General features: G+C 42.1%; 1 protein-coding gene across 1 annotated transcript in view; it reads right to left on the bottom strand.

The window, feature by feature from the left end:
- lig1 (ligase I, DNA, ATP-dependent) overlaps positions 1 to 15,029 on the bottom strand; it is a 56,250-nt gene extending 41,221 nt beyond the window's left edge. The window contains exons 1-7 of the mRNA XM_083928199.1: positions 14,920 to 15,029; positions 14,245 to 14,313; positions 12,657 to 12,837; positions 8,903 to 9,059; positions 7,213 to 7,335; positions 3,363 to 3,740; positions 3,108 to 3,216 (exon numbers count right to left, since the gene is read on the bottom strand). Coding sequence (XP_083784325.1) covers positions 3,108 to 3,216; positions 3,363 to 3,740; positions 7,213 to 7,335; positions 8,903 to 9,059; positions 12,657 to 12,837; positions 14,245 to 14,313; positions 14,920 to 14,936 — 1,034 coding nt within the window. The 5' untranslated portion in view covers positions 14,937 to 15,029. The remainder of the gene's footprint in view (positions 1 to 3,107; positions 3,217 to 3,362; positions 3,741 to 7,212; positions 7,336 to 8,902; positions 9,060 to 12,656; positions 12,838 to 14,244; positions 14,314 to 14,919) is intronic.
- Between the last annotated feature and the right edge of the window lie 1,447 nt (positions 15,030 to 16,476).

Raw genomic sequence — 16,476 nt, 5'->3', positions numbered from 1 at the left:
AGGATGAAAAATGCATTTCCTCTCTTAAAGAGCTAAAAGAGCTAAAAATAGTTTGCAGCTCAAGTGACAAAGCAGTAATACGCTGCTTCTGCTGCTGGTTTATTTACATGTAATAAAAGCACTGCATTAGTAAGACAGTCTCAGATAATCCCAGGTTATAGTAAGAATAATAATAATCAGTAGCAAACCTTAACTGAGGTCAGGTCTACTTGATGTACAATCAATTCATTTTTTTGCATTTAACCCTCCTGTTATCATAAGGGTCAATTTGACCCCATTTAATGTTTAACATCTCTAAATAATGACATTTTTTTCTTTATATTTATGACTTTTCCTCATTTTATGGGGACGACTCATAAAAAAACTAAAATTGGCATGATTATATATATTCTTTTATTGTTCACATTGTACATGTACTTGTCACATCGGTGTTCCTTTTGGGTCAATCTGATAATCTGAATGATTTAATCATTATTATTATTATCGTCTATTTTACAATTTAAATATCATATGAGGTCAAATTCACGCTACTGTCGTTGATAACGGCCGTTACTTTCATTCCAGATGTTACAAATAACACAGAATAGCACTTAAAATAACAGACTTACTTTAAAACACACAGACAGAAATCCCTCCATGCAATTGAAGATCAGTAATATTTTTCATTTTGTTAAATAAATACATAAAGTACCCGACTTAACTTGAGTCACAAATTGATTATGATCATGTTCCAGATGTTTAACGGTCAAATTGACCCCTAGAATAAATGGTGTTAGTGAAATTTGAGGGCAACAGGAGGGTTAAGTAAAAGTTGAACGCACAGCCTTAAGGAAGCCTTCCCGTGGCCTAATTTAAAAAAATGTCCGTCAAACATTGGGTCGGGGTATGAAAGGTATCAACAGATTTCAGACACTGTACAGATTAAAAATGTCAAACTTGTAATGTTTTAGTAGATTAACTCATTTAGAATCAGGCAGAATTTCGTTTAAGTTTAAGATGGAGACGCAACGCCTGACGTTCGGACCCCTGGAGAGATTCCTGGAATATCTACAATCAGACTTCTCGGGTCACCTGTCAACAGATCTGGTATGAAACGTAGTGCGCTTGTTTCAGTATTATTGAGTACAATTCTGAATGTTGCGGCTAACACTCCTGCTACTTCGCCGTAATGTTGATATATTCTGATGTACTATATTATACGATAACATATTATTTTGAGATTCTATTCTGTTATATTCAAATCAAATCAAATCAACCTTTATTTATTTGGCGCTTTTCATACAGAAAAGTATCGCAAAGTGCCTTACAGAGATGTACAGAAGAAGAGAAACATCAAATAAAATCAGGAGAAGAAAGTTAAAAGAACCCAACCCTCCCACAGTCATGCACAGAGACACACACAAATGTATATTCGTTCATTCACACATTCACAGAAACACACACAGCCATGCTGACACACAGACACACACACTCACACTTACCCAAACACTAGCTGTCACTACAGAGACATATTGCTGTATAATACATGTTACATCTTGCAGTAAATTATAATATATAGCAAGTTATATTGCTGCATTATATACAGTATAACTTCTACTACATACTGTTTATTGTCGTACTATTCTATACTATATTACTATCCTAGTGCCCTCCATGCAGTCTCTCTCACTTTATCACAATGTACCATAGTATGTCAATTTTACATTGACTGTTGTATTCTATCATATATAAACAGACAAACATGGAAATGCATTACTAACCCATATCATAAACGTGTTGACTCTGCTGCTGGTAATCACACACCAGTGTTATCTCTGAATACTCTTGTAAAGTTTCTGTTTGATTCCATTCTACTTTAGTTTTTTGAACCTCTTAATTTTTTTCCTGTGACTTGCTATACTTGCCTTTTTTCGTTATATTGTACTGCTGCAACAATTGACTGTCCCCGCTGGGGATCAATAAAGGTGTATCTTTGTTTATCTGGACTAACACTGTGCTGTAATTGTGCTCTATTGTCTGCACTTCGCACGGCCACCTGCAGCTCCAGTCTTCTTCACTTTTAAAGTAGAATTGCGTAACACGGTGCTGCCTTTCTGGCTTTGTGAACATTTTTGTATTTGCAGCCATCTCGCTTGAATTCCATTTTACTGGAATTGTCAAATGGACAAAAGCGTTCAGTGCAAGGACCTGCATTGTGACCGGTACAGACTGAACATAGGAGTAGCTTTGGCTGTGCAGAAAGGCCAACTAACATTGTGAATCAAGTAAAATGAGGTAATACGTAATAAAACAATAAAATAACCGTCGTCACTCTACCAGCCCTTCTTCGCCTTCATCGTGTCAAATTACTTTCTTCTCATCTGCCACAAGCATGCATGTACTTTACCAAAGGTAAGTCAGGGGTCGAGGCCGGCTGATTAGTGCAACATTGCCTCCAGCACCTCCGGCGAATTGCTGCAGCACTGTGCCGCGGTGGAAGTGTCACTTAAAATGTTTGTGTGACATACTGTTGTGTTCTTTATCCCCCTTATATGCACAAGTAGACTTTATATTTCACAATCATTGTTTCCCGTAAGAACGGTGTTGTGATCTCGATATTTCCGACCGCACATGAAGGCGGCTTCACAGAAAGAGAGAAAAATCGAAGAGACTAGGCTTTGTGCTGGAGCTTGTGCTGGAGCTTGCAGGAAACAATCATAAGTCTCACAAACTCCCGGGCAATTAAGTGCTTGGGTTTTGATTTTTTTCGTAGTTTTTTCTTTTCTTTAAACCTTCCTTGTGGCAGTGATAGAGGCAGGATTGCAACAAGTCTGATCATATTGGCCACCTCAGCGTGACATCGGGTTGAATTTCTCCAAAAGTTGAATCCGTCTCAACTTTTCACCGCAGGATGCTGCATTTTTCACCACCTCCTGTGGCTTCCACCAGCGCAGCCATAGCGCGTTACCCCAATTCAAAATTAGTGGGAGGACTTGCGTTTTAGCCGCACACTCTGATCTTGTCTCAATGCCCGCAAAGAGTTTGGACAGGTGAGACGGACATGCAGATTAGAACTCAAACAGGAGGCAGGTGAGCTGTAGCTAACTTTCCGCTGCACTTTGCCTTACCCTTTCATGTCTTTGCTCTCCTCCGCTGAACTTTTCCTCTCAGCACACGGGATTTTCTCCCCTTCATTCTTCTCCGGTTTCTCTGTCTTCACTGCAGCTTTTCTTGGAGCTATTGAACAAAAATAAATAAATAAAACAGAAGGTGAAGGTGGAGCAGAGAAACATTTTGCTGTCTTTCCTGACTAATAAAAGCATAGCACATTTCCGGACACTTTTTTTTTGTGCAAACACAGAGCTATGCAAATTCCGACTCACCAAAGAAACTGCTGATGGGAGCTTTCTTGGGCGGCTCCTTATCTTTCTGCTCTTTTGCTTCTTTCTGCTTTCTCGCCGTTTGACTTTTTGGGCTCTCTTCTCCCTCTTGCGTGTCCTTTTCAACCGCCTCCTTCTTGGCAACGGCGGGCCTTTTCTCATCATCTGTCTTCTCCTTTGCTTCATTTTTCTTTTCCGCCCCCTCAGCTTTCTTTTCTTTCTCATCAGAGCGCTTTCTCTTCGCCCGCTCCTCCTCCTTGGCCTTTTCTCCTTCCTCTATCTTCTTCTTCTCCACCTCCTCATCTGGGCCGTCAGCCTCGGTCACTGCCTTTTCAACCCTTTCTTCCTTCGCTCCCTCCTCCATGGGTTCATCTGTGTTCCCTACACAGGGTGACACAGAAAGGGAGTGGAGTCATCGAAAAGTTAAATGTCTGCAGGTTTACCGAGGACAACCCAGTTTGAAGATGGTTTTCAACACAACAGCCTTATTCAATTTATGTCAAAGGTCATATTTATGAGTTTTCCTTTTCACCGACAGCCGGGTAGAGGAGAAATTACTATTGACAAACATGTAGCAACCAGTCTGAGCAGACAGAGCTGGGGTCGTTACACTGGCTGGGTGAGGAGACAGACATGAAACTTTAATTTTGTTATCCACAAGTTAGAATGACTGGTGGACTCGACTGGTGAATCAGTTTTGGTAGTTTACCGGTCAATTTGAAAAGAGAGGGGCCATTTTTCCCATCTGCTGTGCTTCTGGAGGCACACATGCTGCTTTAAAAAAAAAGGGAGAAACTGAGGAAAGAGTCCATTATTGTGCTGAATAAAAAATGTTGCAGCTTGCTCTTGTGCACTCATTACTTAGAGTAATTTTTCCCGGAATAAGATCCGAAATTGCTCCTCAATTATGACTTAGGCCCAGATGCTGCTCTGACTTGCTTGTAATAAAAATCCGAAGTGAACGGCAAAGAGAGAGAAAGTGAAACCTTGACTTAGAACAGAGTAACTTAGAAATTCAGATTTTTCCATCCACAACTTCACTTCTTAACCAAAGCTGAGGGTTCTAGCACTTGGAGTGGGCATCTCGTGCTCACACTGTCTTTTTGGCCGCGGCCAAAACCGGTTTTTCAGCTAAAGTCTAGTACCTTTAAGTAGTGTGAGCGCACCCGCTCCGCGCTCAACTGGGGCCAGCTGGGCCGCCACGGCCCGCTTGAAAGAGGTGGGCTTTAGCGGGGCCGTTTGCACATGTACGAGCACGAGCGTGCGCACATGCACGCGCACGCGCACGAGCCCTACGGCAGTAGCGTTATGTCCGCCTGTTCGGACATGTAAATAGAAGGACGGACCATGCGCGGACATTTAACAACAACAACAATGGTGGTGAAAGGTTCACGTTGTGTTTACTGCAGATTTGGTCGGATGAAAATATTCAAAAACAGTCGACAAGACGCACAAAAACTCCGAGGTCTATGGAAAGATTTGTAAACAAAGCCACACACACGCGATCAATGCGTGTGACGTGTTACGGCTTGAAGGCGTATGGACAGCAAGAAGTATTGGCCGAGGCCCAGGTAGTGTGAGTACAAACGGGGCTGGGGCGCGGGGGGGAGAGGGAGGGGGGACAAGTACCCTAAAGTCCGGGTCTCGGTCCGGGAGGATAGTGTGATCACGCCCTAAAGGCTTTTTTTTGTAGTAGGGCTTTATGAAGTACTTATCCATGGTCAGTGTATAGATGGTGGTTAGGAAGTCGCTAGTTTGAAGAAGCAGACAGGAGAACCGACACAGAAGTTGCTGTGGATGGGGACAGCAGCTGCAGCAAAACAATCAACTAATAAACGTATAGTTTTCCCTCTCTTTATCGGCAGACTTACGGCCTCATCATATCTAAGGTGGACATACCATTATTTTCTCGATAAAACGCAGCTCGTTTGACATTAGGGCTGCAACTAGCGATTGTTTTCATAAATCGATGAATCCAATTTTTGATTAGTTCATTAGTCTTTTATAAAATGTCACGAAAATCACGAAAAATGCTTGTCAGAACTTCGCAGAGCACAAGATTAGGTCTACAAATGGCTTGTTTCGTCTGACCAACAGTCCAAATCTTGTTCATTAAGAATTCAACCAAAAGAAAGAAATCCTCACAATTGAGAAGCTGAAAACCAAAGAGTGTGTGCCTTTTTTGCCTGATAATTGACTTAAACAATTAATTATCAAATGTGTTGCAGATTCATTTTCTGTTGATTAACTAAGCAATTAAATGACTAATCGTTTCAGCTCCATTTCATCCTCTACTGATCACGCACCAAATGTGCCTTACAGACGCGCAACGTAGTCGAGGTAGGATGTGCCAATCGGGGAGTGAATGTGATAAAAAAAAAAAAAAACTGCTGCTTTTCTGTCAAGTTGACGCCACTGTTCTGATCTTTTATAGATAAAAATAGGCATGGTAGTAAATGAATACAAACACGTGTCCCGTGTTTAATATGGTGTTTAGCAGCTGTTTCATTGTTTTCTCTTATGTAAGAGAGACCCTGTGAATGCTTTCTGTATCTACAACTGGAGGTAAATTCAGCTGGTGCGTTGTAGGGATTACTCCTCCTAGTTGATTCATCTGTCAATTTGCTTTTAATTGACTAATATTTCTTTATTTCTTCGATTACTTATTTTTTATGCTTTTTTCATATCAAATGACATATTTACAAGAAACCTATGAGACAAATCTCTGGTAAAGAAGATTAAAAAGTGGTACTTTTGCATGATTCATTGCGGAGTTACTCAGTTTTACAGATCTGTCGATTAAATCAACTTATCGATTAGTCGTCAAAATTTCAAAATAAAGGACAGCCATAACTTACAGACGACCCAGAGAAATGTGGTGCCTGTTCACTATACCACCACGCAGAGTTACACGGTAGACCCACTGCATATGGCCTTTTACACAAGCCCCCACCACAGTGACTTCCTAGTTGATCAAATACGGAAGTGCCAAAAACTGGAGTTCTGAGTGTCCACTAGGGGCAGTTTGTATAATAGAGCAATTTCCCCATTGCCCCCATGTTAAATATGCTGTTTTCACGGGATACAGTAATTAAACCTATTTAAGGCCTTGTAAAAGAAAAAACATTCTAGTATGTCTGTTTACGTCATATCTCCATGACAACACTGAGGGGGTGAAATTTTTTTTTTGCCAGGCTAGTTTTTATTCTATTGGAGGTTAAAGTTTAAGAATAAGTAGGGGGGCCTCTTGAGTGAAAGCTAGCCCCTGGCCCTCACTTTACCTCTGAGGTATACGTCAGCCAGACGGATGTATCTCCCTCCCCCTCTTTCAAACCATACCAACCCATAAAAGAAGCCATATATGGAAAAGTAGAGAAACCATCTCTAATTAGAGGAGGAGGTCTGAGACACCACTTATCTCCAATTTACAATGCTGCCCTTCCATCCCTTCCCATGAGATTCAACAATCTAACCTCAAAGAACAACTGTTCACAAATGGCCTCCTGTGACTCCAACGACGGTCGTTAAGACTCAATAGAGCACTAACGAGTCACGAACGTAACGAGTGAAGCCTCTTGGATGAGAGGTGAAACGTCTTCCTAGACAGATAACCAAGCCCAGTTGCGTTTGACTGAAATTGCTTTGGGGATAACGATGACCTGGACAAATGAGAACATTCACAGGCCTATTGACAAACTAAACTTTCAGCTTTATTTTGTGTGTTTCCATGTATCCAAGGTGTATGTGCAACTTCAAAAACCCTAGAAAGTAAGTTCATGTTCATTGCCACGAAGACCTTCCAGACCTGAGATGGAGATTGGTTAGAAAAGTCATAGTAGAGGTGAAGGCGTACCTGCGCTGCTCTCCACACGGGGTCGTTTGTTTTGTTGACCCTGCTCCTCCTTGGCCTCGTCTGTCTGACTCTCAGTGCTGCTCATGCTCTCATCAAGCTTCCTCTTGGGGAACGTCTTCCTCGCTGCACATGTCAAGACAAGCATTCAATTAAAAAGGAGGAGGGGAAAAAAAGAAGTGAGAGGCATCCCAACTGAAATCACACCGTGATCAAACAGAAAGAGGATGTGGAGATGAAAACAGGACGAGTCTGCTCCCTTACTGCCGATGTAGGGCAACCAAAAAAAAAAAAAGAAGAGAGAGAATCACAGATACGCACTTTGCTAATGAAAACACTAATTCCATCCTGAAAGATATTATGCAGCACAGCAGCTTAAAGTTCCAGTGTAATTTCCTCTGTAATTCTATGCAGCAGTGGTGCTTGAGGGTAATTTGGGTTTTGGTTCCACATCCGCCTCCGTTTTGGTCCTTGTTAGGGTTCTAGCACAGGTAGCACTGCTGGTGTTTTTCTTCTAGATATTATAATGAAAGCATTAACCCGGGACATTAAGAATGCAATTTCTGGTCAAATTAGAGCTGCTTTAATGTGTTCTTTTCTCCAGTGGTGATGGTGGCGGGGCTCTTACTGTGGTAACGCACCACTGCTGAACGCAAACACTGCAGTCATCAAACAAAAAGAGAATGGGGTGATGAAAAGAGAACGAGCTGCTTTCCTGCTGCAAAAGTAGGATGAAGGAAACTAAATGAGAAGAGGAGGTGCTTCCCAAATGGAAAACAAAGCTGCGATACTAAAAAAAGGAAAACTTTAGCTCTAAGTAGCTTAGTTTCTCTTTTCAAAGGCCTACGTTTCTGGTGTGACATGAAAAGTGCAGTGAGTACAAAGCACCACTTAAAATCCCTTGGTCATTCTATTTTATGTCAAATGCAGATGCGGTTACATATCTTATTTAAAATTCACAGATAATGAACATGTTTGGCAGCAAAACAGCAGCAGGACTCCTTTGCTCTTATTTTGAACATTTGAGATGTTCAAGCTACATGTCGTGTGTGCACACGGCATAATAATCACAACATATGTTCACGCTTTAAAGGAAGATACTAAAGCCTGCAAACCAGAAAGGAATCAAATAAAGATCAACAATCTGCAACAATAACAACACGTCTTGCTCTGCTGGCTCCATTAAAGGCCAGTCAGCAGAAATAATACATTCCAAGACAACACAGCAATAATAAGAATATCATTACAATGCTAGCACACGCAGAAAAATAATGATATAGGCTTGAAGAGTGTGTATTTGTGGTTCAGCATATGAGATGAATGACAAATAATGATACACAATCTAGTCTACTGGTCTCTGGTTGTCAGTCTAAAAGGTTCAGACTCTTCCAGAGAGTCAAATTAGAGGGTGGAAGGTCGCTAAGCTGTTTCTGCTGAACAAATCTCCCGTGCATTCAGTTTGTGATAAATGTCTTGTTTTTCCCTCAATGTGGAATAATGAGTATTTGGAGCCATTAGGCTCCCGCTAATAAGTAATCAAGTAAAATGGCTCGAGGCAGAAAAATGATCAATCCTCAGTCGGTGTCAAAGTCCAAAAATGCTGCAATTTCAGAGAGGACGTAGAGAACCATAGATTAAGATGTTGATGAGGCACAAATAAGAAAGAACAGATCAGATCTGATCACATACTGACCAGTCTTGCGTTTAGAGACCACAGAAGGGGAGATGGAGTTTGGGGTGCAGGGGGTCCCAGGTGAAGCCGAAGAGGCTGGAGTAGCGGGAGTTACAGGTGTGGCTGAGGCAGGTGGAGGAGACAGGGGAGTGGGAACTGCCTTAAAGACATCATCCTTCTGAAAAAGATAAGCAGTGTTGGTATTGGCAATCATTATGACAAAAGGCAGCAGAAACAAAGGTTTAAAAAGCTTTTACAGCAGATCGTGGTTTTGACTTGAGGGGATTTCTTTTTTAAAATGACATTAACATCTTGACCATTTTCTATCTAGAGCTTAAACTGAAATCCAAGGAACTGACAATAATAGTTGTGCAGATATCAAACACAAAACAGAAATAAAGAATAAAAACAGAATTAATTTGTTTATAGTCTCGAAAAATTCAAACAATGGCCTGTTAAAAATGGAGAAGCTGAAACCAAAATACGGAAAAATAGAAATCTATGAGCCAAAGTATCTCGGCAAGTGTTGGAAAACACGACTGCAAACCCTGAACGACACGCACGTCCATCCGTGAGGAAACAAGTCTGTTGTTCAGTGAAGTGCATCGTTGGGAGAGGCGGGAAACTCTATAGCAGACAGACGGGCAACCTCTGCTGAAAGTCAGTGTTGACGCCTGCGCATGCAATGTCTCAATAGTCCCAATAAATCATTGTTGTAGAGTTGCACTTGCATGAACTAAAATCTTATAAACCATTAATAACTATGCAGTACTATCTGATCACTGTGGAAAAGGTGGGTAATGGACATGTCGCTTGTGCTTAAGGTGTCATAACTCCAACAACCCTGATGAGGATGACCCTGATGAAGGTCACAAGCAGAAATGTGTTGGTTGGCCTCACAGTGACGTTATTTCCAACCAGGCACACATAGTAAGATTAATTAACATGGTAATGACTACAAAGACACAACATGACTACAAAGAGACACAAAACGACTACAAAGAGACTCAAAACAACCAGAAAGACACACACAATTACTACAAAGAGACACAAAACGACTACAAAGAGACTCAAAACAACCACAAAGACACACAAAATTACTTTAAAGAGACACAAAACAACCACAAAGACACAAAACAACCACAAACAGACCCAAAACGGCTACAAAGAGACACAAAATGACTAGAAAGACACAAAATGGCCACACAGTGACATAATGTGGCCACAATTGAACATTGACAATTCCTGGTTTAATGGAAAAATGCTTTTATATAACAAATAATATTAAATGGCCACCTTTGGGACACAACAGGTGGTGTTTGTGAAGGGTTCATCTGAAGAACAGTGGGAGTACAACAGACAGAAAAGGTTGGGGAAAAACTGCTTACAAGTGTAACTAGAGTTTTGACCTCTTCAGACTATTTCCCTTCTCCACGAACCTTGAAAGAAAGCAAAGTTGTGCCAGACACCCCGACTCTAATGGATGGATTTCTAATGTGTCCGTCTGCAAGTTACAGCCGTCTGCTTGGATCTGGAAGCTTGTGATCACAGAGTCTCCCAACAATTCATCCAAAAGACAAGAAGAAAAAGATGAATCCCAGATGAAAATAACCATCCGCTGCTGCCCTACATTTATCTCTGCTGGAGATGTTCTTAGGCCAACATCACAAGAGTGTGTGTATAAGTATCTTGTCACAAACAATATTGAATAACTATAACAACTATACGAAAGTAATGCAGGCTGAGCCGTGCTGACAAACTCCATGTATCTATCACAAATTCTCCTCTCAAAAGAACAAATAAGGAATGATTTCTGATGTATTATGAACAAAATTAACATGGGTAGTTAAGAGAAATGTTTATCAAACAACAGGTGGTTGAGTGACAGCCAAAGCCCATAATCAGGTCTGTTCATTATGTGGCTTATTGACAAATGCATTCAACATGGTGATTCAGCGTACAATTAGCGAGTCTTTGTGAAACACTGTTTTTCCCACCACTGAATAAGCAACAGGCCCTGATACGCCTACAGGCGCTCGAACAGTCTTATTAGATTCAGCTTGTGTGGGTACAGTGTGGATTTAGAAACGTGTGATGGGTTGGTACAAGGACAAAGGAAGTCTACTGGGATCTCACATTTTATAACATGAGACATTGATAAATAATATAAAAGTAAATCGGGCTGCACGGTGGTGTAGTGGTTAGCACTGTCGCCTCACAGCGAGAAGGTTCCAGCTTTGCATCCCGGCCTGGGCCTTTCTGTGTGGAGTTTGCATGTTCTCCCTGTGTCTGTGTGGGTTTCCTCCGGGTTCTCCGGTTTCCTCCCACAGTCCAAAGACATGCACGTGTTAGGTTAATTCATGACTCTACAAAATTGCCCTTAGGTGTGAATGGTTGTCTGTCTCTGTTCGTCTCTATGTGCCCTGGGATAGACTGGCGTCCTGTCCAGGGTGGACCCCCGCCTCACTCCCGATGTCAGCTGGGATCGGCTCCAGCCCCCCCGCGACCCCAACCCCGGGATAAGCGGTTGAAGATGAATGAATGAATAAAAGTATATCTGTTTTGTTTGTTAACCTTCCGAGGCACACAGGGCCGCAGGAGATCTCAGCTCACATTACTCTCATTCAGAGGCTGCAGCGAGCTCCGTTTTAGAGCTAGAGTGGAGATATTTTTATTATGTGAAACTACACAACATAACGGAAATCCATTCGTTGGATCGTCGGCCGGTTTGATGTTCGATACCAGTTCCATCTGGTCTGCAAATGTCAAAGCATGCGGCAGCAGGGCAGGCGATGACAGACTAAAGATTAAAGCAAATAAAAAAAGAAATCTTCTGAAAATCTGACTGAATTTTTCTTTCAGGCCAAGTTATATTCCCCATCTACAATTTGTATTTGTAAAAATCGTATTCAAATTGAGCCGAAAGCTCCACAAGGAAAAGTTCCTCTCCATTTACCTTTCATTGCTATATACAATATTTATATCTGTGTGAGTGTAGGTGAGAAAGGTGTTGATAATGTAATCAAAAGGCATTGTAGAGGTGACTTGTGTGCGTGGCATTTTTCATTTTCTATGAGCAAACAACGACGAACAAACAGAGAAAAGATGTGAAATCAACTCGACCATCTTTATGTTTTACTACCCACACAATACAATGTTTTACACCAGGTTTTCTGGGTGAGTCTTGTCTTCCCCTGGAAACAGAAGAATGTTTCAACATAATTCAACATAATTCAATACATAAGTCTTTTCTCTGCCTTTTCTAGTAATTACAATAATGTGTACAGTGCTTAAACCTCCACAGAAAGGGGATAGATGTGTCTAACAGCCAGTGTGGGAAAGATGAAGTGAATGAGGGAGTCAGACAGAGAGAAGCTCACGACACTGGAAACACACAAGAAGTTTGTTTTGACTGCTTAAAAAGAGAGAGAGTTGAGCTGCTACCGTGTGTTCAAACTCCAACTACTAAACTCTGAACTACCAGATAAGCAGAAAAGATTGCGTCAATGAAAATTGAACAAAAAAACAGCCCGCTAAGCCGCAGTGTTAACAAGCTTTTCATTAATAAAGTTGGTCTGATTATGTAATACTAAATGTAGCGTTCCTTATGGGGGTATGATATACATAGTGTTATTAGTGCTACACGGCAGACAAAAAAGCATTTGAAAAGAATTTGTTTCACAGAAATATATGTATTCTGAATCCAGTCCCATGTCACCCTCTAATTCAAAGAGAGTCTGATGTCCAAATTAAGGAAATGTAAAGTGCCTTTTACCTTTTCCGTTTTACTAAGAGCTCCTTTGTCTTCCTGTCCGCTGGTTGCGACTTGCTCTTTAACAACCGGAACCTCGTCATCGTCACTGTCCAGGACCTGACGGCTGCGTTTGGCAACCTTCTTGATGGGTGAATCAGCTTCCTGGACACCATTCTGCACTTTGAGAGGGCTTTTGATGGGTCTGGAGACAAGCACAGACACAATACACATCGTTATTCAAATAAATAGAGCCATAAGCCTCGTTCGTATAGTGCCGCTCAAAGGCGTAGCCACAAGGTGCTGTCAGTATTTTAAAAAGCAAACACATGACAAATATAAACTCAAGGTGAGATTTATCAAAGAGAGGTCAAAGCAATGATGAAAAAACCATAACATAAAAAGAAGAAGAGCATTATTAAAAAAAAAAAGTTGGAAGACATACTTTAAGGATGCTACGGTCTGGAGATAATGAACACTATCATCAAAGCAGCTCAGAGATGAAAAACGGAAGCTATCATCTCTTTTGATTAACTACTACAAAAGGCTTTACGCAACAGGGATCTATGATTCAGAGTGATTCAGAGATAATTGCCCATATTCAAGCTGTCAGTGGAGTTGCAACACAAAAGTACGTTTGATGCTCTGATATGGTTTATATGTATGAGATAATATTCTTACCACCCATACTGGCCATGCTGTCATGATAATGAACGTACTTGTTTTGTAATTTTCACACACACAAATGTTGTACTTTAATCTTCCAAATTCATTTTTTCACTCTTTGTTAATTTTTCTTGACTGCACATCCATTGGATGTCCAGAATGTCAGAATGATGGATCGCCGCAGCCTTGCTCAAGGGCACCTCAGCAGTGCCCCTGAGGTGCTGTACCTGGTCTGTCGTGGACTTGAAGCGGCTACCCTCTGGTTCCCAAGCCAAGTCCCTACAGATTGAGCTACTGCTCCCCCATATCTCCACTCTTTCCCTAATCTGACATTAGCAGTAGCTGGCATAATCCCAAAGTATAAACAAAACAGTGACATAATCAATGGGTTGAGTCAAGAAGGGAGATCTGTATCAAGAGTGCCAGCAGCTACAAACTGGGCTGTCACCTATACACTTGTCTGAAAGGGTGTTTTGTCCTGACAGGATGGATGGATCTGTACATCGCTCCATCAGATGGGTGTAGTAAATACACCGGTGTGAGTGTCTCATCTCATCTCATCTTCATCCGCTTATCCGGGGTCAGCAGCTTTAGCAGGGGACCCCAAACTTCCCTTTCCCGGGCCACATTAACCAGCTCTAACTGGGGGATCCCGAGGCGTTCCCAGGCCAGTGTGGAGATCTAATCTCTCCACCTGGTCCTGGGTCTTCCCCGAGGCCTCCTCCCAGCTGGACGTGCCTGTGCCTGGGAGGCGCCCAGGGTTCATCCTTACTAGATGCCCGAACCACCTCAACTGGCTCCTTTCAACGCAAAGGAGCAGCGGCTCTACTCCGAGTTCCTCACGGATGGCTGAACTTCTCACCCTCTCTCTAAGGGAGACTCCAGCCCCCCTCCTGAGAAAACACATTTCGGCCGCTTGTACAGTGTGAAGAGAAAAAAATCTTACTTAGTCACTGGCTCAGCTGTGGATTTCTTCTGAATCTCCTTGTCTTTGCACTTGGGCTGGAAGAAAGATCTGATGGAAGAGAAACAGTTATGGCCTGATGGGGTTCAGCATGATTAGAGTTATTACGCATCAAAAAATAAATAATAGTCATTAAAACAGTATTGATTTTGCCAGTGACAGCTGAAGTGTGTACCGCTAGGCTGGTGGGTTGGTTACTTTAACAGTTAGTAACGTTAGTGAACGTGCTGATTGAACTTACGCTAAGTGCGTAGCTGATTATCCAAGTTAGCAATGCTCGTGTATAGCTAGAGTTACGGTGTTTTTATCTGACTCTTCTAAAACCTTCCCTCACCGTGTGAAACAGAAAGCACCATGCATATGACAGTTATATCACAGTTGTTGAAGTAAACAGCGTATCATAATACTCAAAGAAGCCATGAAGATGAATTGATGCTAATGCTAACTTACAGAAAGTGCACTTAACGTTAAAACCCAGCTAACGTTACACTCCTGTAGGGACTTCAAGACCCCTAAACACCACTCACAACACACCTAACTAGCTAACCACGTTAGGTTACTTAATGCTCATGTTGTTGAGCTGTCACCAGGAGAAAGTTACCACAGCTGCCGGGCTGCTAAACAGGAACCACTGCTAGGTACCAACTTTGTACTCACGCGATGCTCCGCTGCATGTTGTCTTCAAACGTTTCCTTTCCCCGTGTTTGACGTTAGATACTGAATTATTAAGACTGATACAGTTAGCCGAATTACAGCACACACGACCAACACAGACACAATAACAACAACTCCCGCGCTGAAGAAGGACAAAATATATTCGGCGCCAAAACGAGCTCAGCCAAAGATCGTCGAGGAGAGACGTGGCGTCACTCCCCACCAAACGTCTGACCCGTTTCCGGTCTGCACAGTTGGTCACGAGGGGATTTCCACTCGGATTTTGGTGTTTTTACTCGAAAACAGGCGAAAGTAAACAAATTAATTAATTTTATTATTTCATTATATTCGGGTTTAATTGTTATTGTTTGCAATATTAAAATATAACATACTGGGACTCTGGGAGTAAGAATGAGGTGAACCAAAACCACCATAAATGATGCGTCTAGTTAAATACAATTGAAATAACCCTGTATTGTTTTTTTTACAGTAGTACAAAAACATATATTATTGTAACAACATATGAATACGCTTATTTGAAAGAAAATCACTGACTTCAACTGCAAATGTGTAAACTTAAACCGTGTCTTATGGTTTTTCCCAGGACCCTGATCTGGATGTAAATAATCCATAGAGTGACACATCTTCCTTTTTTCCATAAATCTTTGCTCTCGCTCTCTCCCGGGAAAAGCTGTGTTGGGAAAAGTTTGTGGGATGCCAAAGATGCCACTGCCCCCTGCTGTGTCGGAGTGGTAACTGCAGGACATCAGCGCTGGTCCTGGTCCTGGTCCTGATGCTGCAAAGCCGACATGATGCACCTTGCATGAAAACTTCAGTGTGTGTTTAAAAAATCATTAATGTAGCTCTTATTATTTTCATGAAGTAGGAGGAAGAATGCGAGACAAACAGCTGAATAATGTACGCTGAGTGCACTGCTTTATTTACTCAAATGCAAGTACCGTGTTAATTGTTTTCAAGTGCGATTCCCCTACTGTGGCATGAAGTGCTGACAGAAGACTGCCTCTGTATTTCCATCAAAACACACACTCACATCACGGTCCAACTGAATAAATAAAGCGAATAATAAGCTACTGTACAATGAGCTAAAAAGAGGAGCGTGTGTTTGAGAGTTTTGAGGAGGCAAAGCAGTCCATCTGTTGTAGTTTGTTCCTCTTCCTCACTCTCTTTCCTCCATCTGTGCAACAATCCCTGCTCTCCTCTCTTCTCCTTGAATTTCAGTCTGCTTCACTCCACCGAACAGGCTTCGACTGCCGTGGTTCAGATCCCACCCCGCAGGGCTCTTGTGCTGCCAGCCGTCGGCACTGACGTGGAGGGCCGACGGCCGAAATGAGAGACCTGACTCCCTCAAGTTGGCCCCCGGACATGCAGGGGTGGAGATGAAGGGGAAGTGGCCGTGGAGAGACTGGGGCATCAGGATGGGCTTTGGGAAGCAGCATGGAAGCAAGAAGGGGCGAGACACAGGCTGGACTGCTGTCAGGAAACAGAAAGAGAGTCAATCACAAAGTGCAGAAGAATTGATAAGTTGGATGGGTGGAAAAG

Source organism: Echiichthys vipera (assembly GCF_963691815.1).
Source record: "Echiichthys vipera genome assembly, chromosome: 15".
NCBI classification, from domain to species: Eukaryota; Metazoa; Chordata; class Actinopteri; order Perciformes; family Trachinidae; genus Echiichthys; species Echiichthys vipera.
This window is presented reverse-complemented; position numbering and strand designations above follow the sequence as displayed.